General features: G+C 49.0%; 1 protein-coding gene across 5 annotated transcripts in view; it reads left to right on the forward strand.

Moving 5' to 3' along the window:
* The window catches only part of MVB12B (multivesicular body subunit 12B), a 53,121-nt gene that overhangs the window by 26,219 nt on the left and 12,771 nt on the right, over positions 1 to 14,131 (forward strand). For all 5 annotated transcript variants that reach the window (XM_058038029.1, XM_058038025.1, XM_058038030.1 and 2 more), the window contains one exon: positions 808 to 905. In XM_058038029.1, the coding sequence (XP_057894012.1) occupies positions 808 to 905 (98 nt within the window). The remainder of the gene's footprint in view (positions 1 to 807; positions 906 to 14,131) is intronic.

Below are 14,131 nucleotides of genomic sequence, written 5' to 3' on the forward strand. Positions count from 1 at the left end.
AGTTCCAGATGGCTGGTGTGGTAGATAAAATCTGCTGGCTGAGGACGTGGGTTTGGTGCACTGCTGGAGAATGCAGGGGCCCTGTCTCACACACCCAGGGGACACAAGGGGACACCAGGGCTGCGTGGCTCTGCTGGCAGTGCTCGCTGTCTGCCCCGGGCAGGAGCTCTCACTCAGCTGAGGCAGGAGCTGCTCCCTCTGCCTCGAGCTGCACTGAGCCCTCTGTGAAGAGGGAGCCACTTTTTTACGTGTGGCAAGGCAGTCCAGAAGGTTAATGATAACATTTCATTAGAACTGTCACAGACTGGGGCTCTGCGTTGGAGGAATGCAGGTTAAGGTGAAGGGGCAGAGCTGTGCTGGCTGTTTGTGGGTGCTGGCCCTGCCTGCCCTGGGCTGAATGCCCTGCTGGGGCTGGATGGACACTCAGGGCCCAAGGGCTGGAGGGGCTGACACTGAGCAGTTGGCGGGCAGTTTTGGAAGCAGTGTTAAAATTGATGTTTGCTGCTTAGCCTGCCAGGAGCTGTGGGGCTGGAGCTGACAGGAGCAGCATCCCGTGCTGTGTGTAACTGCGTTTGCCTGTCCTCCCTCGCTCTGTGTAACCGCGTCTGCCTGTCCTCCCTCGCTCTGTGTAACCGTGTTTGCCTGTCCTCCCTTGCTCTGCTCTGTGTAACCGTGTTTGCCTGTCCTCCCTCGCTCTGTGTAACCGCGTCTGCCTGTCCTCCCTTGCTCTGCTCTGTGTAACCGCGTTTGCCTGTCCTCCCTTGCTCTGCTCTGTGTAACCGCGTCTGCCTGTCCTCCCTCCCTCAGGCACATCTCGCTGACGCTGCCGGCCAGCTTTCGGGGCAAGAGCCACAGCAGCCGCCTGGACCTGGAGCACCAGCACTCCAACCTGTACGCCATCTCAGGTGAGCTCACCCACCCACCCTGCTGGGCCCCCGCAGTGCTCTCGGAGGGCTTGCTGCACTGCTGTTGCACCTGAGAAAATATTGTCATAGCCATGGCCGGAATCACACTTAGCACAGGGTTTGCTCTGTTATGTTGTTTTTGCAAGAGGAGAAAGATACTGGATTTAAACCTGACTCTGTCAAAGCCTAATGAAGGTCTAGTCCCGTCATCTGGCTGAAGGAGATTTTAGGACAGTTTGGAAATTCAGCAGTTTGTTCAGTGGGCTGGCTGTGCAGTTGAAAGTCCTTGTGCATAATCAGGGAAGAGAAGATGGCAAAAATGTACCATTCACAGGTCCCTCCTATTAATAGTGAGTGACACTTGCAACATGGGAACATGGCATTAATTCATGTACCATAATCAAAGGGTTATTTAAAAGGTAATCTCTGCCTGAAACTGCAGCTTCAGGTTCCCAAAGAGATAGAATGTAAGAATTGCATAATCCTTGTCAGTCCTCGTTTTTCTTGTTACTCTCCTGCCCTAATACCTTTGGAAATGTGAGGGAAGGTGTATTCCTGTGTTCACAGGAGGCAGTTCTGCATGGGGATGGGAAGCTGTGCTTTCTCTCTGGGAAAGCACCAACGGCAGCAGCTCTGTGTGGTGTTGGTGGGGCTGCCCTTGCTGCAGGATGTGTGGCCTCTGCTCGTGGGGCAGCCTGAGGAGGTGCCTGCTTTACAGAGAGCCTGAGCACTTTACCAGATCCTTACGGGCTAAGCACAAAACAAGGCCTTGTAGAACTGGACAGAGCATTAGTTCTTCATGTTTACTTGAGCACATTTTCAAGTATAACTCTTTATTTTTCCTCCAATTGCACATTCTCCTCCAGAAACACTGTTATGAGTTGTGCATGTGTTGTAATGGCTATTACAGCTGTGAGTTCTTTCCAGAGAAAGGGTCTTGTCATTTGACACATGCTGTGCACTGACAGGATTTTGGTGCGCAGCTCCTGCCCACGGCTGCCTTGTCAGCAGCTGCAGCGAGGCGCCGCGACAGCTCTCTTTGTGTGCTCGAGCCTTGCGGGGTGGACTGGTCCCCAGACATGCTCTGGAAGCCATTCCCGAGTTTCCTGTTCCGTCTCGGCTATCTGCAGTGCTGCTGCAGTGCCATGGCAACAGGAGATTTAGGAGCAGGCTGCCACGCCTGGGCTGCTGCCAGGGCTCCCCGCGCCGAGCTGGTGCTGCAGGATGTGTGCTGGGTGATGGAGCAGCGTGCCTCTCTGCCTGGGCACGGCCCTGTGGGCACAGCTCGCTCTCTGGGCTCCCGCGTCAGAACAGGGGTTGTGGGGCTGCTGAGGAAAACAAAAAACAATTGGGAGCAGTCTCTTCCCCTTTCAGTATGGCCTCAGTCTGCTGTGGGCACAGAAGGACCTGCTTGGGAAGGGAGGGCTGGCATGGGGGTAGGATGAAGAGCTGCAGCTTGGTCTCTCTTTGCTCTCTATAGACATCCAAGATTTTCTCAGTACTTGATGAAAACAACACTTCCAGCTGTGGTTCAGCATGTTTGGGGAAGATAAAATGAATTTTGGCTGTCGATTCTACTTTGTATCTCAAATATATTTTGGCAGAATGACTGTATCCTCACTGGAACTGCCCATTACTCCTTGGGCTGTGTAATGCAATTGTTGTTTGCACAAAACTGGACTCAATGAAAAAATGGTCCTGAAAGCAGTAATTACAATTTTTAACCATTCTTTTGTCCTTGCCAGTCTTGGCCATGACAAGACTGGGTGACCTGAAGGTTAAGGACACTTCTCTTGGCATATACTCCTAAGTGAGTCCCTGGCAGGGTGCAGATAGGGAAGCAGTGCCCAGAACCTGTCATGACCCACGGCAGTGCAGCACTGGCACTGCTGGCATCATCCTCGTGCCCAGCAGCCTCCCTTGTCCCTCCCCGTGCCATGCACCCAGACCAAAGGCAGAATTCGGGTTTGTGATGTGCAGAACGTCTGTGGGTGCTCCTGGGAGCAGGATGCTGAGGAGCTGCCAGGTTTAATGTGCGTGCTGGGGCAGGCAGCTGCTGGAAGAAGAATGCCTTGCTGCAGACAGACCTGTTGACAGACATGGCTCAGTATTTCACAGCACAGTCTTTCCTCATGGCCTTCAGTTTAATTAAGATGTTGTTGTGACTACATACTGCCTTCATTTCTGACTTGAGCATCTTCTGCCAGCATATTGCTTTGGCTTATCAGAGGCACAAGCACAGTGAGGGAGAGGCAGCCCTCGCAGGCAGGCACAGATAATAACATACAGGGAAAATTCCTCAATGAAGTGAAAAATTATTTATAATAATGGTACTCAAATAGAAGGGAAATAAGTCACTCTAAGGGTATATAAATTTTTATGATAGTGTATAAACAGCCATAGCCTGCCTTGTCTCCCATCTATTCCTGCAGAGAATGAGGGCAACATCTAGCATAAAGAAAAATACAATAAGAAAATGAAGAAATGAATGGGAAGAGCTGGAGGATTGATCACCCAGTGTATTTGTATATCCTGATGTAAAAGGTGCTGCTGACAGGTGGCCAGGTTTCTTCTGTATAAAACCATGTGTGTGCTGTCAGGGCAGTGTGAGCAGCCTTGTTTCGATTGATGAATTGCCTGCTTTCTTGATTAAACCTTCCATCACTTACAAAACAAAAAGCCTGTGTTTCAATGGCAGAGTGGGACATGTCAAAAAAATCTGTCTGCTCTACCTTTGTGCAGATGTTGGGCACAGACTGTAACATGTATTATTAAAACGAATGTGGCATTTACCGTGCATTATTTCTTTCCTGGGAGAAGGGACCTGTAAATTATATGCTAATAATAAGCTTTAACCCTTTCAGGAACCAAGAGATGTAGGAGTGTAAATATTCTGCAGGCCTCACTTAATTGGATGGGGTCTAACACCACAGCAGCACTCTGAAGTTACTAAGCAGTGAATTCCAGCCCTTGCTGCTGGTGATCCGTGCATTCTGCTGAACTGAGTTGTCTTTTCTTTCCCCCTGAAATTTCCCTGTAGCTAGCATTGTATTACAGATAGATGTGTTTTGGGGCAGCAGCAGACAAGTTTGTGTAATTTGACTCCAGAACAATCTCACCCCCTCTCTTGGCCTTGGTTCTCTGATTAGGATAGAAATTGTGTTGTCAAAATTGTGTAAGTACCTTAAGAAATGATGTTACCTGGATGTATTGATATGTCATCCATAAGTTTGGGCATCCATGCTCAAGTCATGTTAATCCTTAGAGATAAAGCAGGATCCAGAAGTGCAGCATCTCTCACTACCCGGAGCATTCTCAGTTCAGTTCAGGACCTTGCTGAGCTGCAGGTGAAGGTTTTCATTCCCTTTGAGAGGAGAGAAGCCGTGTCTAAGCCATGGCTTGGAGCTTAGATGTCAGATCCCAAAAAGCATAGCATGCTTTATCTTCCGATAAAGGAACGCCCGTGCTGTGACCGAGACCGCAGCACTTGCTCTTTGTTTTGCTGAGGAGCCGTGGGTCTTCCAGCTGTCATTTGAGGCTGAGATGCCTTTACATGTATTTCCTACCTTAAAGGTGCTGTTTTGTGGTCTTTAAACCCTTCATTGATCCATCTCAAGTGGCTCATGTGAGGTGTTTTCCTGTGAGAAGCCCGGCTGAGCAGGGAAGGGAAGCGCGGCCGGCTGCCAGCGCAGTGTTGGCTGCAGTGTGTGTGCCAGCATGCCATGAAGGAGGAGGTTTCCCTGTGCAGCTCTTGCAGTGCCAGTTTCTCCACAGCTCTGGCTTGTTTATTTTGGAGTCACCCACCAGTATTTATTACCTTAGGGAGGTAAATATTTACTTAAATGGGTATTTATTATATTTACATTGAGGTAGTTTTTTATGATATTTAAATATTTATTGCCCTCTTCCAGACACTTTGTGTGAAAGGTCAGAGCAAAGCGTGGTCTGAGTTTGGAGAGGGAAGCGTTAGTGAGCAGAGGCTGCGGTGCAGTTGCACTGCTGGGTCTCACAGGTGAGCGTTGCCAGCAGGAAGCGCAGGGCAGAGCCCCGGGGCAGGGGCAGAGGGTCTCAGCCTGGGCAGCCAGGTGGGCCAGGTGGGCCAGGTGAGCCAGGCCCTGGCCGTGGCACGAGCGGAGCTGAGCTGGGCTGGTGTGCACCAGGATGGGCTGCTCCTGCAGGCGCTGCGGCGGCGTTTGGCGATCGCTCCACGCAGGTTTCTAATCCAGCTCTCTGGAGGCAGCAGAGAGACTGGAAACTGATGTTAATGGTCTGGAAAAATATCAAAGCCAGTGGGTTCCTGGGAAGGAAACCGAGCTGCTTTTCCTACTGCGGGCTGGGGCTCCCTGCGGGGGCAGGTGCCGCCTCCCTGGGCAGGGGCGTGGGAAGCGTTTGCTTCTCACACTGCTCCCGAGACAAACTTTGCTGCCCGATTCCTCCTGCACGCGAGGGGCTAACTTGGAAATGCCTTCGGGTGCCCACTCCCCATCCCCCTCATTGTTCTTTCCTTTGTACTTTGGTAGTGACAAAAGTCTCTTTCAGAGCTCTTTCTAAATTCAGATGTTGTTCTATTTCAGCGCCCATATGTCAACTTCCTTGTTGTTGCAAAATGCCAGGTCAAGTGGCCACATGTGCCACTTCCTTACTTGTCTGTTTCCTTTTAAAAGACACATCTCTCTTCTGTGTATAGAAGGACAGGTGTTTTAATCAGAGGTTAATAATTTATTTCTACAAATTATTGTTTTGCTTCATTATTTTTGTAGATAATTAAATTATGCACTTGTCACAGTGTGTTTACTTCACTAAAACAGGTAATTCTGAAAAAAAAGGGAGATTCTATTCTTTGGATCAGTGCACAAGGATTGCTTTTATCTTCATCTTCTAGCACAGTTCCTGGTGGTTCTGCGATTGCCTCTGATGTTCAAGGGTTTTGAGACCCCCAGTCTTGGAAGGGGAGGTCCTGTGCTGCATCCTACTGTCGGTCCCCATCCCTTCACTTAAGCTCTTTGTGCTTTTTAAGAGTAGAAGCGTAACTAAATGTATATTTTGTGACACTGAATTTTAATCAGGATGGTCCAAAAGCCAGACAAGTTGTGACACAAGCTTTATTCTGCATTGAAACCTCCTTCCTGAAGCTGAGATTAAAGTCAGCCTGTTCTTTACCCTATTGCAATTTCTAGTCTTTGGACTAAAGAGACCTGGATAATCTTCCAGCTATGAAAGACTCTATTAATATCCAGCAGTTCAGGGAGGCTGGAGTCTCATGTAAAATGCTGCAGCTGCATATTTCAGAAAGGGAAGTGTGTTACTAATGAGATACAAAAAGTGTGTTTCCTATGAAATTATGCCATCCATGGCGTGCAAACCCTTTTGGTGTGCTGTGTCAGCGTGCCCCACGTTACCCAGGCTGTGCTGGGGCCCCAGCCCCAAATGGGGATGATGGAGCCATGAGTTCTGTCCCCGGTGACATTTTTAAGACAGACAGTTTTTTGATGAACCTGCTGTTGCCCAAAGTGCCATTAGCTGTTTTCCTCTGCTCCTGCCGTGTGCTGGCAGGGGAGGTGGAGCCCTGGCTGGCTGCTGCCCTGCCCTGGTATGGTCTGGCTCCCTTTGGCATGGCAGGCGGGCATGGGAGCCCTGTCCCTCTGCTGGGGCACGTGGGCTTCACCCGTGCTCCCCACGTCCCCTTCCAGGGAGGCTGCTGCTCTCTGCTGAGAGGGTTACTGGCTCTAACCCTGGATCCATAAATCATGGGTGAGCAGGGGCGCCGGGCACGGGCTGGCGGCACATCCGCAGCGCGGTGATGGAGGGCAGCCTGAACCCTTTGAGGGACCCCGGGACAGGGGTGCCCTCACCCCACAGCAGCACTGGCTGAAGGCCAGGGGCTGGTGAACAGGATGAGCTTGTGGGACTGGTGCCGTTCCCATGGAGCACAGCCTTGGGGTGGCCTGCACTGTGTTTGTTTTGCTTTGCCGAGTGCCAGAGTTTAATTTTTTTTTAAATAGGGAGCCGCTCAGAGGTTTGGATATTTAAACAGTTATTAACCGAATGACAATTAACAGATTGCAGAGACAGATTTTCTTTTCAAAACCTCCAAAATTGGGTACAGTTTGCAAAACTATCACAGCATAGTAATGACAATGAATTTTGATTTCCCGGAACTGATATTAGACTCCTTATTAAACTATGTGCATCTGCTTTTAATTTACTCCAAATAATTGGAAAATGCAATGAAGCTTTCCAATTAAAGCTTGGCTTTATGCTGTTTAATAATACCCCCCATAATATTATAGCTTATGAAGTGACAGGTGAGTTGGTGTATGAATAAAACATAAAGGCAGCAATAAGGGACAGAAAACCAGAGACAGTTGTTGGGGATTTTAAATGCTGGATGTAATTTGCATATATTAATCTCTTCTTTTCAGCCTTATCAGGCGTTCTTCAGTATTTGAAGTTAAAATAGCATTGACAGGCAGGAGTACGCTTAGTTTTTTCAAGGATTTATTACTTGTATAATTTCTGATCTTTAATAAGCAGATATGACTGATCCTCATAGTTCTATAGAAATCAGTTAATTGTTCCAGATGGCGTGTACTGATTATGCAAAATTACTTTTCACACCATTTTTTTTTTTCTGATGGAGTTTGGAGTAAAATTAAATTTTTTATAGCCTTCTTATCATGCTGTTTTACAGTGGGTTTTGCACAGAAGTTGAATTTAATCTACTATATTACATTGACCAGCACAGTTATTCTAATGTAGCATTCTGTGATTTGACAAAGAATAATAGAACACGTTGCTCATTGTGCATTTCTGTGCCGCTAATAAAAAGGAGTTGCAGTGCAGCAAACCAGGCTGTTATTTATGAAGAATGCTTAATTCGTGCAGTTAAAAATGCAAAATTGTTACAATGAGATGTTTGCTCTTTTGGATAGAAGGCTTGGGCAGAATAAATGTAAATAGTCTTGTTGCTACAGATTGCATCAAATGAAGCAGGAGTCAGTACTGCCTGGTGTGGCCGGGTGGGATGGCACTGGGAGGAGCAGCCATGCAGGCAGCACGTTCCAGCTCCGAGCAGGAGATGTCACTGGTGTTTTCCCTTATTATCACCATCCAGATATCTCAATGGCACCATTTCATAATTGAAAACATTTGTAAAGGTTGTTGGGCTTCATTTATCTAATGAAAAGCTGTTTATACAAAATAAGCCACACATGAAACCCCCTTGCTAATAAGTTTATTGCAGTTTGTTTAGGCAGTGCCTCAGTTGTGGCTGTCGTAGGGCAGGGCCCAGGGTGGGTGCCCGTCCCTGGGCAGAGCAGCAGGGACAGAGCCATGGGCAGTGCTGCAGGTGTGCCCACGGGTCCTGCCAGGCCCTGGGTCGCTCTGGTGGGTGCCAGCCCTCTCTGGGCCACAAGGACAGGGGTCCTGCTCAGCCCCGGGCTGGGACCCGCCGGGGGGCTGCCCTGCCCCAGCCTCCCCTCTGCAGAGGGCACAGAGGCAGCATCAGCATCGCAGCATCACTGCATGCCAGGCCCAAGGCATCTTACTGATCCTTGAACAGCAAAACAGCAGATGTTTAAAAAATTACCCTGTGGTTCATGGATAAGTGGGGGTACCACGAATGGACTGTTATGAATACTCCATATCTTTAACTCAATAGAAAAAAAAGACAAGTAATTAGCTCAGCTGTTAGAAAGCTCAGATTTCTCCCATCTCCTCTTGAACTAGAAAATTGTTTTGTGTATACTTTTATATGTACATATAGATACGAATATATAATATATATGGAGACAACTAATTGCATAAATCAGAAATTATTAGAAAATATTTGTTCTAATGAAGTAATAATTTGGTGGTAATATATTTCATCAGTGTAGCTTAAGGCTAAATTAAGTGGACAGACTTTATATGGATTCTCTAATTTTAATCTTCAAAATGCTATCTAATGTCTCATTAAGACTTTCATATAATGTATCTTAAGTACAGTCATTAAATATAGTTTAGGGAGATGTATGTTCAGATATTGCTTAAAGATGTTTTAATAGGCCCATTTACTCTGATGATATTAATGAGCTCTTAACACATATTAAGCTTCTAAAACCAGTGGTGTCTCCTTGCAGTGAGCAAATCAACATAGGAACTGTGGAGGAATTGGGTGTTCCAACAAAGCCAGTTTCCCAGGGGCTCTCCAGGGCCTGGCTCCATCCCTTTAGCTGTGTCAGCATGGGGCGGTGTCCCTGCTCCTGGGATGGTGTCCCCACCCTGGTGTGTGCCTCTGCAGGGGTGCCTCTGCATGGCTGCCTCTGCATGGGTCCCTCTGGGTGGGTGCCTCTGCATGGGTGCCTCTGCATGGGTCCCTCTGGGTGGGTGCCTCTGCATGGGTGCCTCTGAGTGGATGCCTCTGCGTGGGTGCCTCTGCATGGGTGCCTCTGCATGGGTGCCTCTGCGTGGGTGCCTCTGCGTGGGTGCCTCTGCATGGGTCCCTCTGGGTGGGTGCCTCTGCATGGGTGCCTCTGCATGGGTGCCTCTGGGTGGGTGGCTGCTGCATCCAACATCCAATGCTTCAGAGCTGCGCGTTGGGAACTGGCCAGGCCCGTCTCGGGGTCTGTGACACGTTACACACGTTTGGTGCATATCAGTTAAAATAAACAAATCAGATGGGTTAATGGAAGAGCCAAATATGGGCCTGTGTTTAGATAAATTCTGCTTTTTGATCATCTAAAGTGAAGATGCAAGAGTTGTAATTAAGATAATAAAAACTGCTCATTCTCTGTTGTCACTTCAATTCCAACTCAGAAAGTTATTGCAAAGAAAATTCTCTGGTTTCATCACTCAGCTCTTCTTAACAAATCCTTCTGAGTTCAGAGACTTTTATAATTACTAAATTGGTTTGTTAGAGGGAGATAATAGCAAATTTTTTCTTTTCATAATTGGACATTTCTTCCCTGTAGGCTAATGCAGGCGCAGCACTCACATACACAATGAGCTGTGCATTTGAAAAACCATAACTGGCTAATAAGTGCCATGGTGTCATTGGAGAGTAATGGTGTGCTGATTAGCATAATTAATGACAAATGGTGGTGCAGAGTGGGTGGATTGGTTTAGCAGATGATGAATGCGCTGCGCCAGGGCCGGGCCGTGCCGCGGTGGCGTGGCAGCACTGCCCCTGGCACCTGCCACCCCTGCCCAGGCACAGCCGCAGGCTGGCACCCGCTGCCCCTGCCCAGGGTGGTGGCACAACCACAGGCTGGCAGCGCTGCCACTGGCACCTGCCACCACTGCCCCTGCCCAGGCTGGTGGCGCTGGCACAGGCTGGCGGTGCTGCCACTGGCACCCGCTGCCCCTGCCCAGGCTGGTGGCACAGCCACAGGCTGGCAGTGCTGCCACTGGCACCCGCTGCCCCTGCCCAGTGCTGCCCCTGCCCAGGCTGGTGGCACAGCCACAGGCTGGCACAGCTCCTGGCGCTCTCGGCTGGCTGGGTGGCACTGTGTGTCCCTGCGGGGGCTGGTGCCCGGGCTGGGGGCTCTGCAGTGCCAGCACCAGCGGAAAGGAGCCGGGGGCTGCTCTGGGCCACGGGCAGAGGGCTGGGGGCCACGCCAGGCACTGGCCGTGCTACAGGATGGGCACATTAATCTGTGATTTGATTAATCAGGGCTAATTTACATTCACAAATGAGACTGAGAAAAATGGAGTTACCTTTTCACCTTTAAGGAGGAGGAGGGATTATTTCTAGGTTGTCTCTTTTTTAAGTGATAAGCAACTCTTTTACCAATAAGGATGAAAATACTTCATTTGCATTAGCAAAAGAAGCTAATTATTATATAGTTAATTAGCATCTGGAAATGAGGATTATCTTAATTACAAAGCACAGTTTCCTTAATAGCTACAAAACTGTAAGTTTGATGTGTGTGGAGATTGGTGACTATTATTATGTAATTACTGATCATATTAATGGTGCAGTGTATTTGGATATCATTTGCATATGCAAATGAAATTTACCTGATAGGAATATGTGGTTCCAGTAATGTTTTTGAGCACCTAAAAATGAAGTCCCATTAGAGGATGTGGATCCTGCGTGGCACAGCGGATCTCCTCCTGCAGAAGGGCTTTTGGCTTGGCAGGGCTGTGGCCCTGTGCCTGGCTGCTGGCAGCAGGGCACCTCCCCTGGCCTTCACCACCCAGCCTGGGCACAGGGGCCTTCCTGCAGCCGGGCAGTGCTGCGTGCCTGTGCCCGGTGCCATCCTCTGCAGACCCAGCTTTGGGCCTGTGTCGAGGCTCTTGTGGCTGCGTGGACGCTCCGTGGGAGGGTGGGAGCGTGTTCTGGGTGTCAGTGAGCTCCAGGGCAGAAGATGGCTATCCATCCCCACATCCTTCCTAGCCATTCCACTAACTTGTAGGCATGCTTGCAGAATGGAGAGCACGGTGCTGTCAGGGCAGCTGATCTAGTTTCTTTCTCCTGCTTTTATTGGAAACACAAAGCTGCTGTGTGTTAAAAATAACTTGAGTCTCTTAGACCAAAACCATGTAAAGAGAGGACTGTGCACCTTTGTCTGCCCTGGGAGCTCTGTGGGACAGATGTTGGTCACTCACTGCACTGCTGGAGAGTGTGGGGTGCTGCTGGGCAGGATCACAGCATCACTGCAAGTGTGAGCATCTGCCCCTGGCAGTGACCTGGCCGCTGTCCAGAGAGTCTGGGAGCCTGGGGCTGTCACAGTGGCGACAAATGCACCGCACACCGTAGGTGGCTCAGCTAAGGAAAAGGCTTCCGGGGCCAGACGCTGCAACAATATGCAGCCTGTGGATTTAATACCCCCTGCCCCTACCCCGCAGCCCTGGAAGCCGTGTGGATGTTTCTCTCATCAAGCAGCAGGAATTTACAGCTGCCGGCCAGGGAACACTGCGGCCATTGTGGGGCTGCCCGAGATGCTTTTTGCAACTGCTGCTGCAGCCTGCGCTGCCCGGCCGTGCAGACAGACATTACACGTTTAATGACTTCCAAGGAGTCTGTCCTTACAGCCAGAGCTGAAGGGAATGGAAAAGAGTCTGGGTTTCTCCTCAGCACACAGCCGTGAGCGGACGCTGGAGGAGTCCCTGCCTTTACCCTTTGCCTTTCCTTTGCCTTTTCCTTTACCTTGCCTTTGCCTTTGCCTTTGCCTTTCCTCTGCCTCCACCTTTGCCTTTCCTCTGCCCCTGCCTTTCCTTTGCCTTTGCCTTTGCCTTTGCCTTTGCCTTTGCCTTTGCCTTTGCCTTTGCCTTTGCCTTTGCCTTTGCCTTTGCCTTTGCCTTTGCCTTTGCCTTTGCCTTGCCTTTGCCTTTTCCTTTGCCTTTCCTTTGCCTTTCCTTTGCCTTTGCCTCCCCATCACTAAGCGGGCCCTGTCCCAGCTCTGCCTCAGCCCCACGCGAGTGCCCTGGTTTGTATCTGCTCTGCTCTAATTAATTAGGGGCTGCAGCTTGGAAACAGCACATGCTAAGGTGTGATCTTTGAAGTTTAGTGTGGTGCAGAGACTTCAAAGGGGACATTTTATTAAAAAATAATAAAATCAAGAGCTCCTAAACACTTGCAATTTGAAGAGCTTGTTTGAAGTCTCTCCATGTTCTCTGGTGCTGATGGAGTCACAGTGCTGAGGTGCTCCTTAGGCGTCACCATGCAGTACTTAACCTTCACTTTATTTAAAAAAGAAAATAATCAAATCCAGGGGTACTTTTTCAAGTGTTTTCGTGGCTTGATCTTAGCAGTAAAGAACTAATTGTGCCATGTCATGAGCTATGCAGGAAACTAAGAAAATCAAGGCTGACAATCAAATTAGCAAAAATGAAAATTTAGTCCAGGTCTGTTTTTTTAATCAAAGTCATTTCAAGAGGAACAGGAAAGCTGTAAACCTTTCCCAAAGCAGAGGTTCCTTCCCCAGCCCAGGAGGGCCCTGCCGTCCCACTGGCTGCCCCAGGCGTTGGGTGCTTTGGTGCTGCTGCCACCCTGCTGCCTGGCCAGCCTGGGCGCCAGGCACCGCGCTGGGCATTCCCTGCTGGCTGCGTCCCCTCAGCAGCCCTGGGGACAGCTCCTGCTGCCCAGGAGCCACATGAAGTGCTCTGGGGCTTTCATGAGCTTGGGCTCGTGCTCATGCTTGCCTTGGGCCAGCAGAGCTGAGCCCTGCACCCCCCTGTGCCCCTGCCTGTGCCCCTGCCTGCACCTCTGCACTGCCTTGTATGACACAACGAAGCTGTATGCGTGCTGGGGCTGGTGTCTGCAGCTGGGGAGCACAGCTGGGACAGCTGCAGGTTCCCTGTTGCAGCTGGCTTGGCAGGAGCTGTCAGGAAAGGCTGCTTTTGGTTTTGGCCCCGAGGTTTCGCCATCAGTGATTTGGTGTGGTTCCATATGGGCCTCGGTGCACTGTAGCACAAAAAACACACATTTACTGTTCAGGTTGCTGTTTAAATCTCTGTGCCAGCCCCTGATTCTCAATCTGCTTTCAGATTCCTCTGGTGCCATTTAGCTGAAAATCAAGTTTTCTCTAAGCAGGAGAGCTCTGCTGGTTTTATGGTGTTGCTGTAGGCTGGTTTATGAAATACTCTTCTTGGTAAAGGATAAACACTCTGTTAGCATTCAGGTCTGGGGAAAATTGGAACAGTTCTGCAGCATTAGAGGAAGCCCTTTCTAAAATCTAAGGTCATTTAAATTTTAAAGGTGGTAGTAGTGCACTCAGTGTTGGGTTTTTTGTTGGTTTGGATTAGCAGTTCTTCATTTTCAGTCATGCAGGAAAACATTTTGCAAGGGATTTATTTATTTATTTAAATATTTTTAATATCAGAAATTGAAAATTCTAGTGTAACAGGCGATGCAAAAACAGTAATATAGAAATCCAAAGCTATAAAAGCTTATGGTGAGAATTTAATGCAGAAACAGCTGTTATTTCCTTGGGAGTTAAGGTGTATAAACTGTTGTGTGGCTGTGTATCCCCACAATCGTGGTGTGAGGAATTAGCGCTCACTGCAGTGTGCAAACGGAGCCTGCCAGGCTCTGAGGCAGCGATTCATCTGTACCCAGGAGTTAAATATGACAATGTTAGCATTTTTCATTTCCCTGACGTTACCATTAATAAAGCAATGATCCAAAAGAAGCTTTGCTGAGTCTGTTCTTTATGCTTCCATCACTCACAACTAGATAATTTCACACAGGATCGTTTTTAAATTAAATGACGATAAAAGCGCTCTGCTGTCCTGTGCTCACT

This window comes from Melospiza georgiana, chromosome 20, assembly GCF_028018845.1.
Source record: "Melospiza georgiana isolate bMelGeo1 chromosome 20, bMelGeo1.pri, whole genome shotgun sequence".
NCBI classification, from domain to species: Eukaryota; Metazoa; Chordata; class Aves; order Passeriformes; family Passerellidae; genus Melospiza; species Melospiza georgiana.